This window comes from Trachurus trachurus, assembly GCF_905171665.1.
Source record: "Trachurus trachurus genome assembly, chromosome: 20".
Lineage (NCBI taxonomy): Eukaryota > Metazoa > Chordata > Actinopteri > Carangiformes > Carangidae > Trachurus > Trachurus trachurus.
In genome coordinates, this window is record NC_139911.1 from 10439393 (window position 1) to 10462257 (window position 22865).

The 22865-nt window shown below is 39.8% G+C and overlaps 2 protein-coding genes across 2 annotated transcripts; both read right to left on the reverse strand.

Moving 5' to 3' along the window:
- Positions 1–1227: 1227 nt before the first annotated feature.
- pdk3a (pyruvate dehydrogenase kinase, isozyme 3a) lies at positions 1228–11523 on the reverse strand. Its single transcript, XM_083995743.1, has 12 exons — positions 11091–11523; positions 9029–9170; positions 8835–8906; positions 7380–7564; positions 7203–7292; positions 6717–6794; positions 6373–6449; positions 6128–6229; positions 5341–5448; positions 5010–5123; positions 3943–4063; positions 1228–1835 (listed from the first exon to the last, which is right to left on the reverse strand). The coding sequence occupies exons 1-12, from the start codon at positions 11191–11193 to the stop codon at positions 1801–1803; spliced, it is 1227 nt and encodes a 408-aa protein (XP_083851869.1). The 5' UTR covers positions 11194–11523; the 3' UTR covers positions 1228–1800.
- Positions 11524–12651: 1128 nt separating this feature from the next.
- Positions 12652–22037, reverse strand: slc51a (solute carrier family 51 member A). The gene is made up of 8 exons (XM_083995387.1): positions 21801–22037; positions 17511–17662; positions 17337–17410; positions 16888–17046; positions 15130–15241; positions 14242–14388; positions 13939–14044; positions 12652–13780 (listed from the first exon to the last, which is right to left on the reverse strand). Exons 1-8 carry the CDS (start codon positions 21874–21876, stop codon positions 13638–13640), a joined length of 969 nt encoding a protein of 322 aa, XP_083851513.1. The 5' UTR covers positions 21877–22037; the 3' UTR covers positions 12652–13637.
- Positions 22038–22865: the final 828 nt, after the last annotated feature.

A 22865-nucleotide genomic window follows, 5' to 3' on the forward strand; every position in this document is an offset into this window, starting at 1 on the left:
AATCCTTTGCAGCATCTGTCGAGAGGATTTGCTCTGGATTGTCCCGCACTAATAGAGACTGTCCGACAGTCTGCTTGTAATGTCACCTCACCGTTTGTCCTGCTCCTCTATAGTTTAGCATTTTCCCTAGAGAGATGCCAAGACATTTTTTTTTTGTAACTACTGTGATCACATAAACGTCGTGTCTGGCATTCAGCTCAGCAGCTCATGTTGAACTGACGGGAACTGGATCCATTCATAAAAGTTGTGCTTGTTGAACTGACATTTAGGGATTGAATAAAAGTCTTTAAAGCCCCTAGAATAGCAGAGATGTTGCAGGATAACCTGCTGCCACTCAAACACAGTCAGAACTAGTCTAGTCTGCGCCATTTTATTGGCAGAGAACATCGAATTCATAATCTTTTCTTGTTCCTACACTACAGTGTTGGCCGCTGGACTGCACCTAATTCCCTAAATCCCAAAATCTGACTGCGATGAGTCAGAATAAACAAACTTCAATTCTTGTAATCGCTTCTTGAATGTAAACAGTCCACACCTAGAGAGTAAATGTAATCGCTCTGATTTGTACTCACAATTTTCATTACACAAACTAAATTCCTCATTCCACTAGGCGTTACAGTCTTAACGGCTCACAGTTAACTGATAAGTAGAAACACACGTGATGAGTTTTCACCATGAAAAGCCATTTATTTTTGACAGTTTTCCATGTTTTATCAATCTTTTTTTCCTTCGCTCTTTGCAATATGATGTCAACTGTGGAAAAAAAAACCAACCTGGCAAACGTGGAGATGCAGCCTTTCTCCGGTTCTCTGATGATACTTGAAATATACAATAATTGAGGTCCTTCAGGTGAACTGACAGGTCCTCAAAAGCTGGAGCATAGCCCTAACGTTTTTTCTTTGCTATTATTAGAAATGTATGTATCGACTTCTTTGTGCAGGTCTGCTCACCGGTTATCTGTATCAGGGCGGAGCAGACCTCTCCTCCACTCAAACAATACAATATAATACCCTACTGCGATGTAGAGAACTTAACGTCCTGTACGCACTACATGTTAATCTGCACTATATGTACAAACTTTGAGAATGTGTCTTTTTTTATTTTTTAAATTTTAATGTTCCAACAGCTTGATATGTAAATAAAACAAGACTGTATAACTGAAGGTGAATTAAAAGTTGGTATTTACTCATTTTTCATGGATGGAAAAAAAAAGCTTCAGATTACACACAACAGCAATTTTCTTTATTGTCAGGTTTGACAATAGGTTTTGTGAGTAGATTTCATGCTGAATCATATTTTTAGACTCTTCTATCACCTTTTTGGTGTGTGTTGATTTTGAATTATTTGCATATCTTTGCATGACTGCCTCCACATTGCGGAGATCATGCATACAAATACATTGTTTGAAGCTGGAGGTACAGTAAAACAGAGCCATCACTTCACACTGGCTGCATATACAGCATACACATTATTATTCATGGTTATTATGTACAATATTTTCTAAAATACCATTGGTACAGAGACATTCTTGAACAGTAAAGGTTGACAACTACTGCAGGTGGAGGATCTTTGAGCCTCTAAATCATGGAGTTGATCATTTAGCTGTTAGTTGTGATTATGACTGTGGCCTTCAGATGGAGAGGACTGTTCCTTTACAGCGGCTTCGTCACTGAGCGTCGCTCGGTGAGACTGGCAGGTCACAAAGGCATTGGCAGTGATGAAATCTTAACAGTGTGGCTGAAAAGCGAAGAACCTACAGGATGAGGAAACTCTCCGCACCGAAGCGTCTCTCAAAATTCTTCAACTAATCTCCTTTCTTTTCACATCAGGTGGAGCTAAAGGAGATGAGAGAGGGAAGTCACTTCAGATTATTGAAATTCCTCGTCGTCTAACTTTAACACACAGGTCCCAGTTTGGTGCATGTTCAATTGTGAAAACGCACCAAAAGTTGTCAAAAGTTTGGTCTTTTTCAGTACCTCCAAAAAACTACGTTCCTAAAATGCTCTGACCTGGGATCTGATTTGATCATATCTTCCATAAAAAAATATTGATAGAGGTCTTAATCGTTTGTATGAAAGTTATTTGAAGCAAAATATATTAAGAGTTAGTAAAGTGCAGTATTAGGGTTCCTGAACATGATGAATGTGACAACAGTGGGATGGTATGACGTAACGTTTCAGTACCCAGAGATGCTTCAGTGACTGGGAGCTCAGCTCCTCTGACCATGTTTTCCCCTGCCGGCTTTTTGCCAAATATTCAAATTTCAGTGCTGCTAAACTTCCTGATATATAAATAATGAAAAATTAACAGACAGTCCACACACACTTTTGATAATAATCAGGGAAAAATGGGTAAAAATACTGTGGAAGTATTCCTGCTCCAATGTCCACGAATAAAAGTAACAATGCATTGTTTCTTTGTTCCTTGATAAAATAAATTACTTTTTTTTTTAAATCATTAATTAGTTCTTCTTCTGCATTTAAGATGTGTCTTCTAATTTTGTGGTTTTCACTCATAATTATAAAAACAGAAGCACATTTTCATAACACACAAGCTTTGTTCAAGCTCATTCAGGAAACCATTAGGGGTTAGTAACACTACAGGTGACACACGAGGCTGACAGCATGAAGTAATGTTGGGGTGACAGTGTTTTTGGTTCCCACCATGGCAGGTCTACAATGTCTGCACGGTGAAGCTGATGTCATAATGTCCCACGTTCACGGTCCTTGTGAGATGCATCAGGTCCCTTTCCTCTCTGTGAGGACTCGTACAATACATCATGCTGGTGTGGTCGAAGAAGCTACTTGACAGACAAAGCTGGCATGATGGCATGTCCTAAACGTCCTACAGATGTGCCTTTGGTCCTTTTTAGTAGGTGTTAAATGGGGGTGCAGAGCTGGCATGGCAAGCACGGATGTCTGATGAGGGTCAGTATTGCTGCTCAATAGGAGGGCGGTTGAAACACTTCAGAGAGTGAAGCAGTAAAAGATAAACAAAAACACTTTATTTCTAACAGTCTCCCTTTAGAAATGAACTTAGAGTTCTGGTAAAGCCTTCAAGGCAGATTTTTAAAAAAAAATCATATATATATATATTTTCATGTAAGGCTTTCTGTCAATGACATAAAATAAAAATCCCGACTTCTAGATCTTTCATAATAAGGTGTACTTCTGATTCCAAAAGAGCTGTCACCGTCTCTTTCACTCCCCGGGCTTTGAAGAGACTGCAAGCAAAACAAGCCTTCACTACGCCACTGACACACTGGTCTAATTGTACGTTGAGTCAGAAGTATCTCTTAAAGAAAGGAAATCAAACCTCCTCCTTTTCCCATTTGCGCTGAAACTCAAACCCTCCCCTCCCCTCTCCCCCGCCTCCCTCTCCCCTGACTCTGCCTGCTGCGTTTGTGAGGGAGAAACAGAATACAAGCCTTCACTGACGGTGGGAAAGACTCTCCATCAGCAGCGGCCGGCTGATTCAGCCACGGGGAACAGTGGCCTAGTCAGCAGAGCCGACCATGCGGGAGACAGAGGGAGAGATAACGGTGACGCAGTGAATACAGGTTGGAGTAATGCTCAGACAGAGGAGATGTGGGAGGCTACTTTTGGGAATATTCACCTACATCACTGATTATTTATAAACAGTATCAGACAGTGGGGGATTTATTATTTAGGGGAAGTTTGTTTTTTTTTAAACTCCATCGGCGGAGAGCCAGTGGTAATGCCACAACAATAAAAAGCTACACTGATGAAGGTCGTTGCCCTTGGGTACATATTTAGAATCAAGGTCCTCCATCTTCTCCCAAAAGATTTAAACCGAGCGTTTACCCAAGGGCAACATCTCATCACACATGCTCTAGGCAGAGTGCAGGCATCTCAGCTCCCAGCAGAGGGCTGGGCTAGCAGGCCGGGCAGAGTTATCTGTTGGCTTTGTATTTGGACTTGCTGGCATCGCGAGGCTCTTTGCTGGGGTTGCTCCAGTCGTCCGCCTCAGGGCTGGTCTTGTAATGTCGCCACGCCGACTTGTTGAAGACAGGCAGCCGCTCGAAGGACTCACTGGACAGGGCCTTTAGACGGAGGGAGAAAGAACATGAACCAATGACAACTCAGAATCATTTATGTTCAGAGGAAGTTTCAGTTTCACATGTAGGAAATGCACATGCACAATGAATACTTGCTGCTACAGCACTGACCACACTGATAATTCCACTTCCACTTTTTGGATTGCGTCAGATTTTATCACTTTTCTTCATGTCAAGCTGAGCTAATCATCCCTGGACTGAAGTGGCATCATTACAGGAATAACACACTGGGAAATCTGCTGGTTTACTCTTAATAAGCAGATTAGATGAGAAGGAAATTGGTGGATTGTTGTTTGAAAAAATCAGTTGTAACCCATTAATTAATGAGCTTTAGTGGTTTAGCCTTGTGGTTTAGCCTTCAGTGGTTTAGCCATTTTCACAGGTATTTAAAGGGATAGTTCAACATTTTGGTAAATTGGCCCATTGCCATAATCCCTATAGTCTTAGGTTTGTTGTTTGTGAGGCAAAAAAAACTGCCCCTGACAGGAACGCGCATCAGTGGTTTTGCCTGAATTTACCTAACTCCATCTCATAACGGTCCATTATTATCTCATAGCGTGGTGATTGTGCAGGTCACAACTTGTCCACAAGAGCGTTTTGGAGTTGTTGGATTGTGTATTAGATGAGTTTGATGAGGGAAACCAAGAAATCCCATTAGCCTCCGTAGCATAGCTCTGAGCAGCTCGCGGCTCCGTTCCGCCGTTTGAAAAATAGCTTGCACCGACAATTAAAGGTAAGGAACCCACTCCTTAGGATTATGGCAATGGGCCAATTTGCCAAAAATGTTGAACTATCCCTTTAACCATTCTTATCACAGATAGTTATGAAAATGGCATCTTTTTTTTTTACTTTTCCCTTAAACTCCTGAGTATCATGTATTAGCAGAGTGGAAAGTCATCACAACATGCACTTCCTGACTTGCTCACTTTACCTTCAGATAAATGACGGCATCTGTGCCAACACCCTCCATTGAGTAGAGCTTCAGGTCCCCCTGGAAGTATCGGGCATAGAGCCTAGAAATTGGTAAACCATAGCCAAACCCAGCCTGGAGGGGGAAGGAAGAGACGAGCTTTAACTCTCCCAGATGTGTCACACATTTAAATACTAATGAAAAGGTTTGAAATGGTCACTGGTTTGAATATTGGTCTAATTGAATGACTGTGTGTGTGTGTGTGTGTGTGTGTGTGTGTGTGTGTGTGTGTGTGTGTGTGTGTGTGTGTGTGTGTGTGTGTGTGTGTGCGTGTGTGTGTGTGTGTGTGTACCAGGGGAACAGCTCCTGGCTCCAGGCTTGGTGTTGGGGCAGTGGAATACATGTAGTTAAACAGACGGTCTATCTTCCTCAGAGGAACTCCTCCTCCTCTGTCGCTGATCTGAAGGAAGAAAGAAAGAAAGAAAGAAAGAAAGAAAGAAAGAAAGAAAGAAAGAAAGAAAGAAAGAAAGAAAGAAAGAAAGAATGAATGAATGAATGAATTTTATTTTCGAACATGTATAAAAAATGTATGTCATTGTTTGTACATACGGAAGAAAGAAAAAGAGAAAGAAAAAAAGAAAAATAGAGCCAAGACATAACAAAACACCGCACATTGTTCGAAAAAGGAATGGGAAGAAGTACAATACTTTTTTAATTTCCCACCTATTTTTAACTACTCTTTAGTTTGTAACTACACAGATATCCTAACTACATAATACACCTATATAAATACTGTATATACCATACACTTCATAAATATCTATATAAATATATAATTACAAAAATAAACATATACTACATACATATCCTTATAAATATAAATATATATATACAGTATATAAACTATCCCCATAAATAAATATATACCATAAACTAAGTTAGTTACAATATAACAATCAACCCTACAGTATTCTATTTATAGATTTATCCCTCATCATCCTCCGTTAACATACTTCCTCTTCCATGTACTTGTTTAATTTTATTATTATTTTTTTTTAGAAGAAGAAGAACAGATACAATCTTTAAACACCATCCATTTTTTCCTCCCCACAAAAATGTGCATTTTGTGTTGGATTTACCTTTATAGAGAGATCCTCTTTACCCAGAGTGACTTTTGCCTTTACTGGTGGCAATCCCTCTTTGCTGTCCTCGTGGAGCTCCACAGTGGCTCTCATTGAGTTCTGCAAAACACCCACAGAGTCAATTAAGTCAGCCGGGCACCCGTCCTTATAGAATTATAGTCACATTACAGTTTAATTACATCTAAAGAAAAGCTGCTGAACTAGTCGGGGGATAACTGCACCGATGCTGCAGCAGCGCTCACCTTGAAGAGCTCGAACAGCATGTGGAACAGATGTGAGGGCACGTACACCACTTGGATGGGCTTCTTGGGGGCTTTCACTGGAGGGAAGAGAACACGAGGGGTGTGAGAGGATGAAACACACACACACACGCGCACAGAAAACCAGTTCTTTTGAAGTCAAAGAAACAGCAGACATTGTAATCATCATAGGACTAAATTTGGACGCCCGGGCTGCACCCAGGAGCTCTAAATAGACTCGGTAACTGAATACTGTGTTACAGCTGAGCAACAGATTAAAGGGAGAACCGGCTAAATACATGGATGGATGGATGGATTTACTGCACAAAAGCAACGCATTTTCTTACTGTTGAACTCTTCAATCTTGAGCTCCGGAGCAGCCAAGTAGTACTTCTCACACAGCATCTTGGCCGTGTCGTAGGCATCTGATAGGATAGAGGAGGGCAAAACAACGCCAGTCAGGACAGGATGAAAATGTTCATTGTTTACATTCAGATTCCTATTAGAGGTCACCGATATAGCTTCTGTTCCCGTCTGGGTCACTGAGAGTGCAGCTTTGGATTTACGCAGCTGGAATTCCTGAAAAAACCCCATCACTATGTAAACCTGCCATTCAGCAAAGATGTGAATGGGTTGTTTGATTTGTGGCCCTGCTGTGAGTGAGCGGCTGGTGTGATATCAAAACACTGAGAACTCCATTTCCCATAAGAACTATGCAAACAATTGTGGTAAAGCAGAAGAATAAAAATTAAATAACAAATTATAGCATGGAAATTTAACATTATACAACAGCTGTGTAGCAGGGACATGGATATAGATCAGTGATAACTCACCACTGACGACTTCAGCCACACTGCAGTTGGGATCTATACTGCCGATGTGTTTGGGATGAGCAGGGTTGGTGTCATTACCAAACAGGAGAGCTGAACATAAACAAACAGAGATAAGCATCAGCTGCTGGGGACATAGGGAAATACAGTGGGCTTATGTTTGTGTTTGAGTGTACTCACTGTGCTGGTTGATGAGCATGCGGAAAGAGATGCGGTTGGTGTAAAAGCGGTCGAGGAAGTACTGGATGTTGCTGCTGATGAACGGGTCGAAGCCGAACCTCTCCTTGTACTCGATGACTCCCTGAGCCATGGTGGGAACCACGTCGTTGTGACGGTTACGGATCTCGATCAAGAGCTCCAGGAAACTAGAAATAGAAAAATTAAAGGTCCAGTGGGTAAAATTAGGGGAAAACGGTGAAACTCTTGAAACGTGCGCTCTGGTTGGCTGGATTTTCCATTCCGTAAAAACATGGCGGCGCAAGATGGCGACATTCTCTAAGCAAGACACCTTGCTATATAAAAGAAGATTTTATTTTATAGTGATTAATTATACACTTATACAAATATATTCATTGGTAGTATATTCAGATTTTGCCGATAAACTTAGACAAATATTACACACTGTCCCTTTAAACAAATAAACATTTTTAAATTCACAGACACTGGCTGCATGAAATACACCTCTTGTTTTTACATTTTACATCTGTCTGTATTAATTTTTATATGTAAATATTAGCATTTTAGCTCAATAGCTTCCAGGCCATGTGATCAATTGAGCGTCTGAAAATATACAAATCTGACTCATAATTAACTTTTTATTTAATTAAAAGCTTAAATATTGAGATATTTTGACATATGACATAATACCAGATGGATTCCTTAAAGCACTGTATTGATATTTTATCGATAGTTTACATAGTGACTAGACTGTTTTGATGGCGTTGATGGATGTTGCAGTAACCATGTCATACTAACACCAAATTTCATGTATAAATTTTTTTTTATTTGTTTGTGTATACAACATTGTGTGTTCATAATACAATTTTTTCTAAAAATAGACTTCCAGAAAAAAAGAAAATACAGTGGGATGCTTACAGTGTCCTCATATGCCTCTTCTTGCCAATATACAGCCCTACTTCCTGTATTTATTATGAATTTATTTAATTTGTATGTCTGATATATTCTGTACAGTAGCTGCCTGTTAATATGTAAATCTTAAAGAAGAAGAAGACATACCTGTGGTACATTTCTGGCTCAATATTTTGTTTTCTTATTTCAAAGCCTGGATGAAAATCTAATTTAAGATCAAAGTTCTTTTGCAGAACAATTCTTGGAAGTGTGTTCTCTAAACACAATTGTGCCACAACAAGTGTTTGTCAGTCATGTGTGGCTGTTTATCACATGGGCATTGTTATAGTATAAATACACAGCGTTACCTGTACCGTCAGCAGAGATCTGTGTGTGCACTAAGGGGATTAGGTGCGGTGGAGGAGGGACTCTCTGGACATACAGACGTACTGTAAATCCAGTATACAACAGCTGGGTGTTTCACAAAGCGAGCACTGACACCGGACTGCGCTTTTTTTAAAAAAATTTTTTATCAATGAATCATTAAACAAGTTAATATTCACTCACTCATTCAGAGCTTGAGGATCCTCTGGCTTTCGGTTCTCGTAATCCAGCAGCTCCACAAAACTCTGCATGTACCTGATAAAGCACACAAAGGGCAACTTTTACACACCCACCTTAACACAACAAGTACAATAAAACCTCATTGTCTCCCCCTTGGTTATATAAATATGAGCCGTTGCTGGAGGAAACGTCCTGACCATTTTTGGACCAGTCTGACGGAGGGCTGGCTGAGCAGGTTATCAGGTAACAGGTTGACTTCTCTCATGGTGTTGGCAAGCCGCACCGGCAGCTCCTTACGCAGGAACATGTAGGATGTTTTCTCGCACGCATTGTTCGTACCTGTGGAGAATGGATAATATTTGTTAAGGTGCATAATTATAGGCAAATAGAATATCTAAACAATAGGCTGTCAAATTTAATTATATAATTGATTGTTTGTTTTTTTTTCCTTTTCAATTGGTGACTCACTGATGGACCAATTCACCATTTGTTGTTGCTGGGTGATATCAAAGTAACAATACCTGTTGGACTTGTAAAAGTACTTAAATTTAAACTGTACAAGCTCGTTTTGTTTAAAAGTTCCCACTCCAGGCTTCTGGAGAAGGTCAAGCGTACCAGCCACCAGTGGAAATCTGGCTGCAGGCTGAAGTGGGTTTTAAATTTCCAACCTTTAATATGATACCCTAAACTTAGCTATCAGGCTAGAAATGTATTTACTGTCCAATCTGCCGACGTTAGCCCGAACTATACAAGGAAATCATAAATCTTGTTACCCAGCAGAGAGGGGGGGGGTCATGGAAAGGTTAGAGGGAATTTATGTTCTGAGATCTAAACAGGAAAAAGTGATATAACATTTAATGTCTTTTTTGGAGATGACTGTGTGTAAGCCTGCTTAGCATTTTTCACATTGTTTACTTGACCGAGATGTAATTTACACAGTGTGCATCGTAATCCAGTCACTTATGTGCGTGCATGTGAGTACTTTTATGGATAAAAGCATACAATTAACCCACTAGCAAAGAAAACCACTAATTCCAGGAAGGAAAATGCTCTCAGATTCTTCCAGTTATTGAAACGGGAACAATAATATAAAAAAAAAAATCTGTACCAACACAAAGAAACATGCACATCTTTGGTTACAGGAAACCTGTTGCAGATCCTGACCTGAGGTGACCCTGTGAGTCCAACAGAGAGGAGGAGACAATAAGATATGATGCAGCCAGTTTATTATCTTAGGGGTGAAACTTGATGATCTGTCAGAATGAAAGGAAGTGTCCTAGCTCTCTGCTCAAAGAAAAAAAGGGTTCCCATGATTCAGCACTGCAATGGGAGGCTTTGTGGATCATAAAATGGGGTAGTGCAACCACCAAAAGAGTGACTCAGCCCAGAGGATGACACACACTCTTCCGACGTTGCTGAACCTTGGATGATATCTAATGTGTTCCTGTTTAGAAACAGACACACATCTTCTTTTCTTTTTTTTTTTGCCCCAGCTACAACCCAGGAAATACTAGCTGTGTTTGCTTACATACAAAAAAGCACCACAGGGCAGGCTTTCTGTGCTTCACACATCCAAACACACAGCTGTGAGCACAAATTACGCAACTGAGATGACTGTGTTAATCAGAGATGGATTAAGAAAAGCCCTGGGTGCCAGCTCCAAACACGCAATTAATAACTGTCATCTTGCATTTCAGGTCTCTTGATACAGCTATGGAGGCCAAGGGTTAGGAAAACACTGAACAAGACGGGTCATGTAACTTTCAAACTGAACCACCAATGATGCATGCTATTTTGCATCTCACACACTTTAATAAATGATGTAAAATCCTGTTGGGCAATAATAAACTGGGTAACATGAGACTGTCTTCAGCCTCCATTGCATACGTGCTGCTGCTACAGTGTGAATGAAAATACCTGCATGTGTTGAGCAAAGTCAACAAACCAAACAGAGACAGAGACAGACAGAGAGACAGAGCTGTCATGCAAAGTCACTCACTGCCATGCATGACAACTGCTTGTATCATTATTACGGGATGGTTTATAAAAGTAAACACCAAATTGAAATGCCAAGATCTGTTCCTAACAAAGTATAATGTTTCCCTGCTGCTTGTACTACACTTATTCTATTAATACCCAAGAGCTTTGCCAGTTACACATCAAATATATAGATAAAACAGTGAATGAAAAGACAAAATTAAGAGCAAAAACAAGGCCACTGCTTCTCTTCCTTGTCGTTTCTTAAGATGACAGCCTTACCAAAATCCAAAAACTGCTTGATGGAGAGCGGGGACGGAGAAAACCTGGAGTAGTACTCGATTTTGGGGTTTGTGTTTTTCAGAAGACACGTGAAGATCCTCATTTTGAAAGTTTTTTAATGATGCCCGATGGGTCCAACAACCGTGAGAGAGAAATTCAGAGAAAACACGACCATTTCATTTCATCTCCGGGCAATGTTGACAGAGAGACACGGGGCAGCCCTTCCTCCTCTCACGTCGGCGGCCACATTTGTCCCAGTCCGCGGCCTCTGGTGGACACGAACCGATGCGATGAATAAATAAATGTCCATAAGGTTACATGACAGGATACAGACAATATTCCCTTCAGAGGGCTTCCTGGGTCTGTATTGTTGGACTTTCAGATCACAGCTACGCTGTTAGCAAGTCGGTTAAAACTGCCACTTCCGACGGTGTTTTTCAAAATAAAAGAAGCTACTCTGGTTGGTAAATAATAAGTCGAGAAATTGTATCATTTTCATTTTCTAAAAAGGCAGCACTTAAGATGGTTTATGTTGGCTTTATTAATAGCCAAAAATAACGAACGAATAACTTAATACTATTTCATAAACAGAAAAAAACAAGTCTTTTCCACAACTCCTGCTGCAATTAGTTTGTTGAAAGCACAAGACATGTTAGTATTTTAAGTTGTTAAGCTTACAAAACTTTGTGTAAAAACACCAATGGTGTGGTGTCAATGAATTGTTTTGCACCTCTTTCAGTGTGGGCGTCTCTCTTCCTTACATACTGTGCCAAGAAGATGATCTTGTACATTATTAATGGCATGTTTCTGCCAATGAAACTGATAGACAGATATTTTATAAAAGCACTGAGGCAGAATCAATTATTTCATCAATAATATTTGATGATATATATAACTTGTTCACATTTACAACTACAAGTTTATGCCTAAATAATTTAAATCTATCCTGTTGACCTACCAGGCGTCTTAGAATTTACACTTACAGTGGAGCGGTTTATTTTGAAATCTACTGCCCGTATTTCCGGTCTTTTTGAGCTAACTTGACGTCATGGCAGCACGAACGTTCGAAAGTCTCGACTCAACCGCACTTGGCTCGGGCTGTTGATGCACTGCGGTGATTGGTCCAAAACCCGGAAATAAGAAAAACAAACAACCCAATTGGGCGGAGACGTGTCAATCAATCAACACCGTTTACATTAGCTTGTTTGTCTGTAGCTGTTGTGTGTTTACTGTAATCGATAGTTACAGGCCAATGGGTAGAATACGGAAAGAAGGAAAAAGATATGTTTAACATCTTAATTCGCTGCTGCATTTTTCATTGAATTGCAGTTATTTCCACCACAATTGATAAAGTGAGTATCTTTTAGGATGTAATGTGTGCATACAGACGGCTATCTGTTAAAATTATTACAACAGGTGATGATAATTAAGCTCCAAACCGGCAGGGTTTGAAGCTGGTCGGTGGCCCACACCAGATTTTAATTTTCTATCGCCATCTAGCGGCAGAAAATTACAACTTAAGATGGAAAAACTGAGTGACAAACACCACACAGAGCCAATAAGTGTTTGGATTTTTTTTCCATAAAATGCTTACATTGTACAGGTGAATCACAGTGAGAGGAAGGGTCCAGTGGTTGTAAAACAGAAGGCAAATACATAGCAAAAATACAGTTTATTATTATGTATCCAATAATGCCTTAAAAATAACAAAGAGTATATAAATAAGTGGTACAGCCTTAACTTTAGGGTTCCCATAGGTTCATAGAAATGTTCCTGGAAAGGCCTGTGTCATTAAAACTGTCAAGGCTACATATCGATCTAATAAATATTGAGCTACTTGTTTTTGCTATAGTTGGAAATATGTACATTTATTCAGCATATTTTCTTTAACTGGGTTCAATTTAAATGTGATTTTATGTTCCTTGCTGTCTGTTTTGTCAGTTTGTTCCATTTAATTGTGTTAAAACTAAGCAGCACTATCGGAAACAGAGGTTTATACCAGGGGGCAACTGTAGGACCAGCATTCACCTGACAGGATATGTAGTTTTATACCACAGCAACAGAAGCAGCAGAAGCCTGTAGCCAGTGTATAGCTAATTCCTATGATACAACACTGACTTTGATGTTTCAAGTTTCTTTTGAGTTTAATTTAGATTATAAACAATTATCCACTACCCTTTCCAGGACACGTCCTCAGATATTAAAAGGAAATTGTAGAACTTTAAAATAAAATGTTACCAAGTAAACTTGTTGCATAAACATGTATGACCTATTTCTTTGGTAAAAAAAAACTAACGGGAAAAAAAAGGAGGAACAAGTCAACAGTCCCTGATCACAGTGGATAGAGCAGGATATAGGCTACATGTGCCCTGCCAAAGCAGGTTTTATCAGCGATTGTTTACTGAACATCCATTTGATTGATTTACATATAATTCACATTTGTATTTATTCACGTTCGATTTCATAATCAAATGCAGGAAAGTAAAAATGGCACACACCCACGCACGCACACATGCATACACACACACACACACAAACACAGAGTTCTCATGCAGCCTCCAGCATTGCTATCTTGTTTTCATTGTCGTCGTGTTCTTCCTCAGGTAAGGGGTCGTACTGTCGCCGATACAGCAGCCGTGTGACCAGTGTGATGATGAACATCTCCAGGATCAAAAGTTGCTGACTCATCACTGCGGGGCAGAAAGGAAAGGAAAGGAAGCACAGTGAGATCGTATGAGTACAGTCTGGTCTGGTGAACAAATGAATTGACGGATAGATGAGTCATTGTAGAGCAGACTAAGAACATGTGGATGAATGTTATCAATTTTGTGAATGGACGTTGACTCACTGTATCCCCTGGATACGGAGGAGAAAGGTGGCGAACAGGCGATGGTCCCTTTCATAGCCAAGATGTTGATGATGGCTGACTGCAGCTGGCTCAGGATCAGCACAAGCTACACAAACAAACACACACACATACACTGGTTACCTTGACAAACACAATGGTGGAAAATCCTGTAAAAAAATATACTTATTACAGCCCTCATAACTTAGAAATGGGTGTTTACTTACAGCCAGCCTTATATAGTTGACCGGTGCTAGTTACAGTTTACAGCTGTTTGTGTGCATATATGCTTCTGCTGCGGCTCACCTGGTACATGGCGTACTTGGGGATGATCTTGAGTGTCCGCAGAGTAGTCCTCAGGTGCATGAACATGATGGCTACGGGCCACAGGGCTATGATTGTCAAGATGCCCACAAAGGGGTTAATCCATATAGCAGATCCAGTAATGCTCAACTGAAATGCAGTAACACACACATGCACGTATGACTTTAAAACATTTCCAGCACAAAGTTGGCTTTAATCCGTAGATTTATGCATTCATGTTCTCATATAAACACGAAGCTGCGCCACAAGTTGCTGCACGACCCTGCAGACTTTGTTGTTGCTGAAAGCATTGGAGCAGAGCGGAGAGAGGTGGTGAACTAGTCAAGGCAGATCTATGGAAATCATCTGTAAGTGCCAAACAACAAAGCTCATACACGAGGCAGATGTGTTGTTTTTAGGAAATACATTGCAGCTCATTTGCTGGAGTATAAATGATTCAATGAAGCACAGTGACTCACTATGGATTCATGAAGCATGTGTTAATTTCACAAGATAATAGTGACTGATCATGGTGAGCAAAAAGGAAGTCATGATAGCATCATTTCTTTTCAATCATGAGTACATACATTGTGAATGAACAATGTGTTAAAACTGTATTATAAAATCTTAGACATACAAGGGAACTGTATGTGTTTTACAAATTGTCAATAATCATGTGTGACCAATAATAGTGTTTACACATGAACCTTGTATTTGCACATGAAACGATCTGTGCTGAAGCAACACCATAACTGCCTAGATACGTACATTTACAGGCAAACAATAGAATTATTATGTTTTTTATGACCAATGATCAGTAAACGATAAAAAAAAAAAAACAGAAAACAAATAGTACACATGAGGGGATGTCAGCCAGAACGGTTAACTCACGTTAGTCAGGTGAAAACTCTCATTGGTGTACAGGACAATGGAGAGGACGGTGAAGACAATTTTCAGGAGGGCGAACTGGAAGGACCCGAGTTTGAGCAGGAAGAGAGAGCGCCTGTAGAGGGAATAGAGGAAACTGTTTCATGGTAGCCACTGATGACCAAACATGGCTCCAGTCCCATAAAGCTTTTTTTTAAAAAACAAAAACAATTAAATGTTCATTGTGGAATTCACCGCTGCCCCGAGCCTATTGGGCAGGATGTTTTGAACAACTCAGCAAAGCCTTGGCTATGTCTTTATTGTCTTCCAGTCTCTCTTCATTTGAATGGTCCTGCATGGAAAATAACAAAACTGACTGTCCCTCTGAGGTTTATTCTACCTTTTCCTTAGAAGAGAAAACACATCATCCAGGAAGCCCACTGATGGAAACCTTGGCACTGGAACAAAGAGAAGGAGCTGAACTTGTACTGACTCGCATCCATCAACGTAATCATCATCACTGCTGTGTGCATACATGTTAATTGATTTATTTGTATCTTTCCAATGTTAAGCAATGCATATCACTGAAAATGAGCACAGCTGTTTGTCATTACCAAGCACGGGAGCTGCATTCAGCCTAAACATAGCCTACTTGTACCTGCGTCATTATGTGCAAACTTAATTGAATCAGTCTTTAAAACTGCAAGAAAGGAGCATAATGAGACTGGTGTGTCACAGTATGACACACGTTTTCCCTGCCAGGACGGAGCGGAGCGACCGAGAGGGTGTTCAACTTCACAGAAGTGCACCCTGTGAGTTTACACAATCATCAAACAGGCCAAAAAAACTTACATAAGAGACCTGAGCACCAGCCTGTCCTCTCACACATGTGGTAAAAAGCTGCACAGGATCTGTGCTTCATTATCACAGGATGTTTCAGTGATCACCTCAGTCCATGTGGGGATTGCTCAACATTAAAGGCAGCACTGTATCAAATAGGTAGTTTCAACTCCACCAAGTCCACAGCTCCTGTCCAAGTCCAGCAAATAACCACTGCTGTAAAACCGCAACCCAGCATGTTTACACTTTTTATTAAGATCAAACAAACAAGATATAACATGTTGATTCATTTACATTAGAGGACAACTTTGTTAACCAGCTGAACTTTTCTTTTTTTTGTTTGTCTCTTTGCAGTTTTTGTGTTAAGCTATAAGCAAATCTGGCTGTGGCCTTTTATTTAATGGTCAGATATGAGAGTGGTATTGATCTTTTCAGCTAACTCTCCTCATAAAAAGCAAATCGGTGCATTTGCCAAAATGCACATATTCTCTAATGAATATCAGTACTCACAGATTAAGTGTGTGAGTCATACAGCCTCTTTTTTATGTGTGATATTTGATTCAATTTCAATTAAAACAGACCGGATAAGCAGAATTAGAGGTCAATTATGCACATAGCAAAAGAATAAAGCAATACTGACTTTAAAGTTGATTATAAAAAAACATTAAGGTCTGTGTTTGAGTTTATATTGACTTCAGCCCACCTCTTTACAATGGATGCTGTCCTACCTGATGGGAAATGCACTTTCTTGCCAAAGATGACATGGGCAGATTTCTAAATTGAGTTTTAAATTGGGACCTGTCCAAGAAAAACAGGCTTCTTCTCAGGGTCCCTCAGAGGATGTTCACACCCAGGGTGTTGTTGGGAAAATCTAATTTTACCTCTCAAAGCGCAAGGAAATGCTATTGATTGCAACAACAACAGTAGACCATATATGTTTACCGTGTGATGGCAACGTATGGCAGGCAGAGGCAGCAGCAGCAACACGGCCCCGTGCTGATCTTCAGTTTGTGTCTTCCTGCTCGCTTGAGGAAGGCTTCATCACCGCCCAGCTCCTCCACCATCATGATCAGGAACTTAAACACCACAACAGCAAAGTAGCTACAGATAGGTGAGGGTGGGGTGGGGGGGTTGGAGGGGAACAGAAACAAGGAATGTGAGAAGTGAAGCGAGAGAAGCATGAAGTGAAACATACGGAGACGGAGGATCAGTGGAACAATATGGAAAATGAAAGTCTAAGCTTTCACACACATTACGCAACGGTATGACTGAAATTCTATAAAACTCTCACTATCTTATGTCATATAAGGTTCACATGTATATGATCTTTCACTGCGGGGCTCTGCGAGGGGAAACACACAGCACAGTGAGAGATGAGAGGTGAGACCCACCAGGCAGAGGTCATATCTGTAAACATGGTGGCTCTGGGGATCCACATACCCAGACACGACATGGTGGCAATCACCTGGAAAACACAGAGGAAGTAGGTAAACACCATGAGGATATAATATATATATGACCTACACCTGTACTGTGCCTGAAAACTGGTTAAAGTGATGTCTTACCGGCGCCGCCCCATTAACCCAGATGATAACACTCTTCTTCTTGGCTGGCACTTTCCTGTAGATGTAGATACATTCCTCTATAAAGACAAGCATGGACACTGCTGCCATGAAAGTGAGTATGGAGTACAGGATGATGCCAAAGATATCCAAGTCTGGAGGGAGAGAGGGGAAATTAAAACAATTTAGCTCTTTTCAGATTCTACTGTAATTTGATAAAATCTCTGTGCTATCACGAAATAAAGGGTAATTTGGACTGCTGGGTCTTTCATCAGGGCCTTAAAATGTTTTATCTGGCACACTGGATAAATTACTGTTGTTAGATAAATATAACAAGCAAAGACTGTGACACGTTCTGACTGGAAGCACTGCCTCGCTGCTGTATGCCGTCACAGAGCCGCCAGGATACATGAATTATGGCCACAGCCTCACCTTTATACCTGAGTTAAGGTGTTGAAAAGTGTCCAGAAACATGTTGCTGCAGAGCATTAACACATCAAGTGAAAGTGGCACCATTTGGCTATAAAGTTTCACCACTTCATCATTTGTTTTTAGCAGACATCACTTTTGTGTTAAACTGTGTCATAATTGACAATAGCCAGACAGGAAAAAGTGACCTTGACCTTTGACCTCTACATTGCAAAAACTCAAAATCTTTCCAAGAATATTTGTCTTATTTCTTGTCAAAATGTCTAATTTCTGGTCAAAACTAATCTCTTTCCACTTAAAATAAGACTCATCACCTAGAAATTAACTTTTTTAGATATTTTCACTTGTTTCAAACAAATTTTCACTTGAAATAAGTAGAAAAATCTGCCAGTGAAAGCAGGTTTTTTGTGCTTGCTCCACTATCAGATGATTTCAAGTGAAAATATGCTTGGAAGAAGTAAAAAGTGTCTAAAAGCAAGCTACTTTTTAATGTGATGAGTCTTGTGTTAAGTATAATGAGATTTGTTTTGACTAGACATTTTGACGAGAAATAAGACAAATATCCTTGGTAAGATTTTTTTTTTCAGATATTTATTCATGTACTAAGAAAGAAAAATATGTTACACTTGAGCAGTTTACAACAGATGTACATGAAAGGGAACCCCAAAGAAGCAAAAAGTGCTAATAGATCGGGGACCCAAGCAGCCGACAGCATTCTCACCCACATCCACCCCCAATGACGTCATCCTTGCGTCAGAGTAGATGCCTCATGGTGTTCTTGAGATTTAGGAAAATTTCCAGGAACTGAAGCTTGTTATGATTTCATCAATCACCTGAGACGTTTGGCAGGTTGAGGAAAGTGGCTTTAATGTACAGTATGCAACCTCGGCCACTTGGTCTCTCTGAATGAAAACAATTACAGTACAAACTGTGATGTAGCATGGGATCATGGGAGTTGTTGTCTTCTAGGCCATCATTGGAGTTAGGTGCCCTACACTGATAGTCATTTAGGAGAGCTTTTTTTACTGACTACAGGATTATCCACAGAGCTCTCACCTCTCTAAAATAACTAGATCAGGTGTTTATAACTGGTGAAAACACTGAATTAAGCTGTGGCGAAATCGAAAGTGTTGCATCAACGATGTTGAGCGGACACAGGACGTCAGTGTGGGGCAGGGAGCTGAGCTCAGCTCGTTTCCCTGTCTAAAGATCTGTCATCCCCATCCCACAAAAAAATGTGGCTCAAGGATTAAAAAAGAGAGCCAATTCTGCCCACATCTGGCAGGCAACCACAACGCTGACACGTGAACAAAGGAGATGTGACGCCATTGACACTCAAGATCAAGGATGTTTGTTTGAAAACCACTGAGAACATTGGGGGATAGTGTCAGAAAACAACTCAACAAACTATACAGGTTTGGTCGTTTTTAGACATTTGAATGTGTCAGAAGAAGAAGAGAAAATATACTAGGGATTATTTTGGCTAATAGATGTCACTAAAAATAGAGAGAGTAGCTATAGTTTGTGGGTTTGCAGAACGAAGCCTTGACCTATGAGACAATAATTATTTAAAGCAACTCACAGTGAAAGTGAAATCAAAAACACAGGAAATTGAATGCAGACTGTTCCCACGGACACCTGCATGCTGACAAAATAAAAGGAGCCACATCAGCCACATCCTCATCCTATGTGACTTTAGCATAAATTGGAAAGTGTTTTTATTTATTTATTTTTGCTCATGTCATGTGATAGCTATTCAGAAGTTGTTGTTTTTTTTTCAACCCAGGCTTGAAAACAAACATAAGAGATGGTTGATGATGCAGCAGTTGCATTTCTCGAAACCTGAAATTTCTAATGAATCTGGAAGTTACGTTTGCATGTGGGTGGGATTTTGCGCATTGTAACACAATGGCTGGAAAGCGATCCATTCCCAGAATAACCACCGAGATAGGAATCAACACACATGCTAACAATTGAATTGGTAAGATGTTGCAGATAAGTGACAACCAAGCTGCAGTGATGTTGAAAATGAAAGGAACACTTCACGATAATTGCTTCAGCATGTTGCCTGTATTTGTATTACAAGAGCATTCTGGTAATGTGCGTCATTTATTCTCTGGTATCCAAAAACATTAGTGGTAATCATGACACAGAACCACTAGCAAACCACACACATATATCGCTAGTTTGACTGTGCAGTCTTCTGCATATGTCGCTCTTGTTTTTGTTGGTTAAACTCCTGAATTTCCAATGGATAATTGACATTTAACTTTAAATAATGTATTCTTAATGTTCATTCTAAAAAATATATTGTATTATTTTTCTTTCATTTACTCTAAGTGAGTATTTCCTGTATTCCCTTTGAACTTTGGTCACACATCTGATGTGGGATGCAGCCACATGTGCAAAGCATATTGAGCTTTATGATGGAAAATGAATACGAGCTTTTCTTCCTGCAGAGAAAACTGGTTCAGATTGTAGCCTACTGTACTTGTGAAACAAACCAATCTACATGCATGTGATGGGCCTGGTAAATTTTGATTATGATTATTGATTATCCTGTTGAATATTGTAATACAAAAACTATTACGTTTTGTGGATATGCAGTCAGCCCCAAAAATAAACTTTAAAAAACCACCCCACAAAACATCACAAGTGCAAAAAACAAAACAAAGCAAAGAAAAAAATTCAAATGGGGTCGCCTGAAATGTCTAGTAATTTATTAAAACAAATACTGATAATTTCTTTAAACTAATAATTATTCTTTTTTAAATTATGATTAAAAACACCACACACAATCTTAAACAACTATATAGGTTACTATACTTTCACTTTCTCAAGTATAAATCGAGTTCAAATAAAATGGTAATGGCAAAGGCAATTTTCCACCATGGTGGGCGATAAAGATTTATTGTATTGTATTGTAAAATGCAGCATATCAAAATATCTGAGCTGGCGCTTCTTGATTGACAGTGGGGTCACCAGAAATTTGAGTGGTCGCAATGGGGTCATGAGCACCACTGGGTTAGGGTTAATGGTTTAATGGATTAGTTTGATGATAATCAAACATCTGAGCAGCACCACTAACCAATGGATAAAAATGTAGTTAATCAGTAGCCTATGCTATACTTTTATTTCTGGAATGGCATGATGATGATGTTACTTGTTGGATTAACTTGCAAAAGTTTGTATTGTCTCTCTTGTCACAGGGCCAATCATTTTGAAGTAATTGACAACGATTCTGAAAATTTTGTGTTATTTCACATTTAGGCTATCAATTAGGCCTACCCATTTTAATTAAATGAATCATTATTAGTCAAAGTAATATAATAAAATAAAAATAATGAGTCATGAGTTTCAAAAGTGTCATGAAAGAAGATGCCCCCAGGGGACTTTTTTCTCGTTAAAGATTGACCCCTAACATTCACATTAATCATTTAATAGTTATTCAGATGTGCTTATTTATTATTTATTAGTTGGTTTGAAAAGGGACTACATTGTAAAAACAAATGTAAATGTAGTTAGCTAAGAGGCTAATTATCGTCCCTCTGCCTGATGTTAAAGGGCATCTTATAAAAAGACAGCACCAATAAAACACACCCACTTTACATGTTCTTATACACTAATGAAATCTGTATCAATGACTGACACTTCCTCCATATAGGCTACATATTCAAAACATTAGGCTACATTGTTCTGAAGAGGAGAGGCATCAATCAGGGTCAATCTGCGGACTAGACCTGAGGTGTCATGTAAAGATCCATAAAAGACCCATAAAGACCAGGTAAGGTTTGGTCCTGGACGTGTTGGAGTGATGTGCGGCAGCTGCCTGGTCCAGTGTGTAGGGTATAGCCTGCTACTCACTGACGATGATGTCGATGGCGAGGGGGGGCTTCTGGCTGCAGCTCGGGTGGTCAATGGTTCGGTTGGTGTTATTCATGCTGGCTTCTGACGTCGGGTCTTCACAGATTCACTTTGATTGTTGATGTCCCACTGAGTCCCGCTTTTACATCCACTGGCGCTCGGTGCGAGTATGAGCAGAGTGAGAGACTCTCCTGTCCTGTCCTGTCCTGTTCCTGCAGTCCTCCTAAAAGTTTCAACGGAGGAAGATGACTATCCTCCCGGGTTCCCCCAAAACCACTTGTTGCAACCCCCAGGACCCGCCCCTCTGCTCTCACCGAATCACACACTCCGGATAATATGACGCAAAAAAGTGGACAGGGTTTGATTATGGTGTTTCCTCAACTTTGATTTTATGGTTTTTTACAATAGTTTCATGCAGCTCAAAGTGATGGAGTGGCGATCAGAGAGTACATTCAGCAATTTACACACACAGCTACATTATCATTATTATTATCATGTTGTTTTGTTTGTTTTAATTTAACCTTTATTTAACCAGATAAAAGACCCATTGAGACCAGACCTCCTTCACAAGGGTGACCTGGCAGCAGCAACGTCATGGCGAATAAAGACAGAGAGATAACAAATAACAAAACAAACACTCAAATATAGAAGTGAAAGTAATTTGACAAATAAAGTGTAGTAGTTGTGGTTACAGTATAAGAACAAAGGCTCTGTTCAATAGATCCCCATTGTCTGTCTCTTAAGAACGGCTTCAAGGGAAATAAATTCTGAATTGATTTGAAAATGTGCTGCACATCACTTTGGTGGTTGTAATCTGACGTGTGCTTTGTCTTCTTCATGCAACTTTGAAGGCTCAGTGTTGATGTGCTCCTTGTTTTCCAAGTTATCAGGTTACATAAACTTATTTGGTCCTTATAAAAGCAGATCCTGTATAATATTTCTCCTGGGATCAAGAGGTCTCAGTCATGTGTCTCACTTCATTGTTAAGGTATGCAGCAGAAAGTGGGAGTCATGGGAGTGTTCTTTTTTACAGGAAAAATGATATTAATAATAAAAAAAGGAATG

Excerpts from the sequence above, each read along its gene's own strand:
- pdk3a (XM_083995743.1), bottom strand. The coding sequence starts at position 11,193 with ATGAGGATCTTCACGTGTCTTCTGAAAAACACAAACCCCAAAATCGAG. Across the intron at positions 9,171-11,090 it reads CAAGCAGTTTTTGGATTTTG|GTACGAACAATGCGTGCGAG; the intron begins GTAAGGCTGTCA and ends CATTCTCCACAG. Across the intron at positions 6,450-6,716 it reads CAAGATTGAAGAGTTCAACA|TGAAAGCCCCCAAGAAGCCC; the intron begins GTAAGAAAATGC and ends TCTTCCCTCCAG.
- slc51a (XM_083995387.1), bottom strand. The coding sequence starts at position 21,876 with ATGAATAACACCAACCGAACCATTGACCACCCGAGCTGCAGCCAGAAG. Across the intron at positions 14,389-15,129 it reads AGAGTTTTCACCTGACTAAC|TTGAGCATTACTGGATCTGC; the intron begins GTGAGTTAACCG and ends ACTGCATTTCAG. Across the intron at positions 13,781-13,938 it reads CTCCGTATCCAGGGGATACA|TGATGAGTCAGCAACTTTTG; the intron begins GTGAGTCAACGT and ends TCTGCCCCGCAG.